Here is a 6460-nt window from a genome sequence, read left to right on the forward strand (position 1 = left end):
ATGTTTTTGTTATGTTCAGGTTCCTGTCTATCCACTGTTTCCTGTTTCCACACTTCGACTTCTGCCCCAACTGAGAAGAGCCATCTTTCAGATTACTGAAGGCACCTTGACATGTTCACAGTTGATGACAACTCGTCGTAATGAAGCTACAACATGCTCCAAGATACTGCAGTGCAATTAGAACATCAGAATGTATATGTAGCATACATTATGGAAGACTGTTTCCAAATTGACTCTTTACTACAATTTGTAGGTCTTCCTGTCCGTCAAAATATGAAATATAAGACTTGGTACATTACTACACAGTGGTAAAAAGCACTTATTAACAGAAAAATAGCATGTTTCATTCTACAAAAACCTTAGATTTTACAAAATCACTTTCAACCAAGCATGATGGGGTGATAAATAAACACACAACTAGTAGCATTTTATTCTATGACTATGATTTATTTTACAACTGTTATTTACACACTGACATGCACACAGTTGGACTTCTACTGCCATAGTCTGAATATTTACATTTACTTGCTGAACATAACAGGCTTACGCTCAAATACACGTTCCCATACAAACCCAAATAATAATATAAAAGAAATGTAATACAAGTAAGAAACCTAAATCTAACCCTACCCCTTCATCTCTCTCATACACATCTATCTTAACGCATAGACACACTTATTTCAACAGAGTTCTGCTTTCCTTATCCGCTGACTTCACATTTCGTCATCCTCAGCGAATGTGCCAACCTTATCACCTACTGACTTAGCATTTCCTAATATTGTTTATGTATTGACCTATTCTCAGGTAAATTCCAGTTCACTTGTGCATCAACAGTTACACCATGACTCCCATTCTCTAACTTGCTTACCACTATTAGTTCAATTTTACGTCCATGTTTTGCCATAACAATAATAACATGTTCTATCACTATCAATTAAACCTTCCACAATTACTATTTCTAACCACTTCCCCCTCTTAATTACACTTCATACATCTTCCACCTTTTCACTGTATCTCCAGATTTAACACTCCGATATAACAAGCCTGCACTCACATTTCACACTTAATCACACTAATCAACTCTACACATATAAATCTTTATCTCTAAAAGACTTGCTTATCGTTCTTACACGCTCCTCAAATTCGTTTTCACATTGCACCCTTAACTCTTTAGCCTTTCTTTCGATGAACATTTCTCTTGTAACTTTATTTCACAAATTCTCTGTACCTCACATAAATACCTTTTTAAATCCACTCCGTTCTCCCATTCTCTGATAATCCACCTTGCGATTTTCTGCTCATCCCCTTTTTCTAATAATTCCCGGTTTTTGGCACTCAACAGTTTATTTCTTACCTTTACCGTATCCTTACAGTTACGTATTAAGTGTAGATCATTGCCTGAATTCCCACATTATACACATAATGTCTTATTTCTACACTTTAACCATCCCTTATTCTTGTATATCTCTATCAACCACTGTAGTAACCCTCCTCTGTTTAACCTATCTACGTTCCTAATATTTAGCTCTGTCACTTCCATTACTTTATTAAAAACACTAAGTGATCCTCTTTGCCTACACTCTTCTATCAATTTCTGCCTTTATATATCTCTAATCCTCCTCGAAAACACCCCCTGCCCTCTAGCTTCTTTCTTTTTCCAAACATCTTCCCACAAGTACCCCAATTTCACCCCCTCCAGGTATCTTTTATTTTTTCTAACCAGCATCCCTTATACATGCTCTTCTTTTGTTGCTTATACGTGGCCTGGAGCACCCTCCCCCATTCTTCATTTTTCAAATTCATCCAATATTTAACTACTCTTATCACATACTCCACCCCTATATCTTCCCCACACATTAATTCCACCCCCGTATAAGCTGTGCACTGAGGGAGCCCCATCACAGCCTTACAAAATTTACTAATAATTTGTCTTAAGTATATTCTCTTTCCCTCCAGCCCCCCTACTTCCGCCCCATACATTATCCTACCGAATACAACCGATCTTAAGACTAACCTCAAAGTTTTGTAGCTAATTCCCGAAAATTTGCCCACTGAATTTTTGACTGAGGCTAAGGCAGCCATCCCCTTACTCCTCGTTCTTTTGATTTGATCCCTCCATGTCCCTTTTCGGTTAAAAATCACTCCTAGATATTCCAACGTGTTTACTTGTTCCAACCTCTCTTCCTGCATCATCCAAATTATTTCTTTTTTTCTTCCTTTATGTTTCTGGATTACTAACACTCGATTTGTTCCCGTTAATTTTCAAGTCCCATTTGTTTGCATATTTCGACACTGTATTTAAACTTATCTGCATCCCACTTGCGGTTAATGTCAGCAAAATCATATCATCTGCAAAAATCAGTCCCGGTATCTCCAACCCATTAGTCACCAGTACCGCCCAGTTGTTCCCCGTGTCCATCCAAAATATCATTGATGAATAAAATAAACAATAACGGGGATAATGTGTATCCTTGTTGTAAACCCACCATAGACTCTATGGGCCTACTCAACCTGTTTTCCTCCAATTTTACACAGCACCTGACCACTTTATATATCGCCTCAACTGCACATATCATCTCCGAAACCCCCAACCTACCAAATTTTTCTATTAAAGCACCTCTATTTACCTTATCAAACGCCTTTTCAAAGTCAATTGCCGCTACATACACATTTCCTCTCATACTCATATTTCTCTAAAATCGTCTTAACTATCATTATATTGCCTACCGTTCTTTTTACAAAATCCCCCTTGGTAATTTGACAAAACTGCGTTCCTTTCCGCCCATTCACTTAATCTATAAGCTAAAACCCCTGTATAAATTTTACTTAGGGAATCTAAGAGAGATATACCCCCATAATTGTTCATACTGTTTTTGCTACCTTTCGTCTTGAATATTGGACATACAATTCCTGTTTCCCACTCTTTAGGGTACTTACCCCCATCAAAAATCTTATTAAATAATTTCACTATGCACTATGTCATTGTCCCATTTTTGCTTATTTCTTTCCAAAACTTGTTGATACCATTTCAAGCTCCCGCCGACGTACCCCTGATTATTCCTGTCGCTCCCAAGGTTTCTTCTTTTGTAATTTCTTTGTCAAGTTCGTGTATTGAAACTCCAATATCTCTCCAGATCACTTCTTCCCCCTTTCTCTTCCAACCATTCCCCCACTCTCCCACGAGTAGTTCACTAAAGTAGTTCATCCCACTGCTCCTCCCCAATACTTGTTTTCTCAAGTCTCCTTTCACCCTTAACTACTCTGTTTATTCTCTCCCAAACTTTCTCCGTTTTATTTATCCTACGCTCTTTATTTATCGCTTCCGTTTGTTCTTTCATCCCTGACTTTTTTATCTCACAGATTTTCCTTTTGTATTATTTCCGTAAATTACAGAAAACTTCTCTTTTTGAGCTCCTACCTTTCTTCCTATACTCTCCTAACACTCCTATAACCCTCTTTCGCATTATCTCACACTCGTTACTAAACCATTCTTCCCCCTCTCTCTTTTTTCTCCTCCTACTTTTTTCAATCTGAGCTATCCTCTTGATTGGATGTGGAAGCAATTCCAAAGCTCTATCTATGTTATTTTCCCCCAACGCGACATCCCATCCATACCTTAGTAACTGTAACTCTTCTTTTACTATCTTATTCCATTCCCGTTCCGCTTTCTCTGCCCATTTATATTTAATATACCCTCTCCCTAGTTCATACTTCTTAACCTCTTTCTTTTTGTGCCTTCCTTCCCTCTTTTTTAACAATGCCCACACTGGAAAGTGCTGTGATTCAATCCAGTCTCATACTTCCATCCTTACAATTTCATCTAGCAAATCTTCCGAGCTTAATACTATGTCAATCACGCTTCCCTTTGCTCTGAAACATATGTCATTTTTTCAGTACTATCGCCCTCCTTCCATCCATTTAGAATATATTAATTCCCCGCTGCACACATTTCTAGGAGTTTCTCACCATAACTGTTTGTGCCTTTATCTTCACTTCTTCTACCTTTCATCATTAACCCTCCTTATTCTCTACTATAAACTGGGCTCTGTTCCTCTATTCTCGCATTCCAGTTTCCAAATAAGAACATATCATCTTCTTCTGCAAACTTCTCTCTTATCATGCTAATATCCACCAATAACTCTTCAGAAAATGCTTATTTGTGTATAAAGAACTCCTAGAATGGCAATATGCGAATCCTAAACTTATCTTCTTAACCCTTCCCTGTTCTCTCCCCATATTAAATCTAATCCAGATAACCTCTTTCATCTCTGTCTCAATAACATATACTAGTCCACTAATTTCTTCCTTTATTAGAAGAACTATTCCTCCTGGGGTGCATCCCTTAATCCTCTCCTTCCTTTTTTATTTATATTTAACCACAAACCCTTCCCATGTTATCTCTTTCCCTATTTCAAGCCAAGTCTCCAAGAGTGCCACAATATCATAACTTTCCACTACTTCTTTAACCTTTTTATTGTATAATATGCCTAATAGCCCCTCAGTATTCACAAATCCTATTTTCCAATCTAGTCACAGCTTACCCTTCCCCTTCCAAATTACCTCCCCTAATCTTACTTCTACCGGGCGAGTTGGCCGTCGGTCAGGGGCGCGCAGCTCTGAGCTCGCGTCCGGGAGATAGTGGGTTCGAACCCCACTGTCGGCAGCCCTAAAAATGGTTTTCCGTAGTTTCCCATTTTCACACCAGGAAAATGCTGGGGCTGTACCTTAATTAGGGCCACGGCCCTAGGCCTTTCTTGTCCCATCGTCACCATAAGACCTATCTGTGTCGGTGCGACGTAAAGCAAAATAGCAATAAAAAATATTCTTACTTCTTGTTACTATAGCCCTCTCACTCTGTTTCCATTTCTCCTTCTTTTAAATTTTTGTCGTTCTCTTCCCTCAGTATCCTCCATAGTTTTATACATTTTACCCCACAAGTTTTTAGACTCTTACTTCTTCCTTTGTTCATAACTGCTTTACCTTTCTGTTCGTCACGCCTCTCACCTCCTTTATTATTCTCTTGACCTCTACACCCTGCACTTAACGATTCTTGCGACTCGCCCTTACTCACCACTTCTCGACTCTCTTCTTTTGAATCCGCACTGCGCTGCCCGCTTCCTCCTGGGTTGTTCTCCTCATTTCCCTCCACTCTATCCCTATTTGGTTCTGCGACCATATGCGGCCTGCTGAACGTAGAATTACGCTGCCGAATAACACCAAAACTTTACGTCTCCATTCGTCGGACGAATCACGATCAGCAGAGTCGTATACACTCACTCCATATGAGGACAGTGGAGAGGTTTGGAATTTAATCCAGGCTTTTGGTAGTCAGTCTAGTGATTAGAAATTGTATACCACCACCTCTCCTACCCTTCCAGCCAACATTCTGATGATGAATTTTGTTTCGACCAGTGGGACTCGAACTGGCTAACCACAGTGTCAGACCACATAGGCTTCAACACCTTAACGACCATGGCCACCAGGTGGAACTGTTGAAGGATTGTGATAACTAGAGACTGATGTTTGCACTAAAAACTGAAAAATAGGCTGGCAAAAACTATATTGAACAATGTGCTTCCTGATCTTGTTGTCACTAATTGTATCTCTAGTTTTCAGTTTACTAGATAAAACAGACATGTTCCATTTTAGAAATGTAACTTTGTGATGAAAGAGATATTTGTTTAATTTTCTGGATTGTTCATACCTTCACATTGTGTGAACCCCTGACGTGGGTACATTTCTGTACTACATTTTTCATTTCAAAAATAGTTGGGGTCACAGAGTTAGGTAGAAAGATTAGCACTTGCTGAGGCCTAGCTGAAGAATGAGTTTGGATCTCATTGGTAGTCATCCTGATCTTAAGCGACAAGGAAGTGCTTGGAAAAAGCAGTAAAGATGTGATATATGTCTTGTACGTGATTCCATCGAGGCACGACATTCATCAATTTCATCCATTACTGCGCCAAGAACTGTACAGAGATGACTTTGAATCTCGCATTGCGTTCTGTTGTTTTTTATATAATACCTCATTCTTCTGGGAGCTGACTTCTTTCTTGAAAATACTGCAAGCTCACTGCAGTAGCTTTCCTACACTTTGATTCAGTCTCACTTACTGGGTACTACCATCCTGGGAGAATACACATCCTAATTACTTGAAATGATCTACCTATTCCAGATTTATATTTCCATTCAATAACTCTCGTATGGTATTCTGTAATAGTACTCATAATAATAAACTACAAATACAGTTCCAGAAAAGGCGTTGACATTAACAGGAAGTGACATAACAAAAATTACTGGTAAACTAGCCAGCCTGTTAAATATTCATTAAATAACCCATACCTAAATAATTTACAAAACAACGAAAATACAATAATAATAATAATAATAATAATAATAATAATAATAATAATAATAATAATAATAATAGGCCGCCTGGTGGCCATCATCGTTAAAGCAT

The 6460-nt window shown here is 38.5% G+C and overlaps 1 protein-coding gene across 1 annotated transcript in view; it reads left to right on the forward strand.

The window, feature by feature from the left end:
- The window catches only part of LOC136883389 (fringe glycosyltransferase), a 294226-nt gene extending 293795 nt beyond the window's left edge, over window positions 1-431 (forward strand). Inside the window, exon 12 of the mRNA XM_067155661.2 lies at window positions 20-431. Within this exon, the coding sequence (XP_067011762.2) occupies window positions 20-74 (55 nt within the window). The 3' untranslated portion in view covers window positions 75-431. The remainder of the gene's footprint in view (window positions 1-19) is intronic.
- The last annotated feature ends 6029 nt before the right edge of the window (window positions 432-6460 follow it).

Source organism: Anabrus simplex, chromosome 11 (assembly GCF_040414725.1).
Source record: "Anabrus simplex isolate iqAnaSimp1 chromosome 11, ASM4041472v1, whole genome shotgun sequence".
Lineage (NCBI taxonomy): Eukaryota > Metazoa > Arthropoda > Insecta > Orthoptera > Tettigoniidae > Anabrus > Anabrus simplex.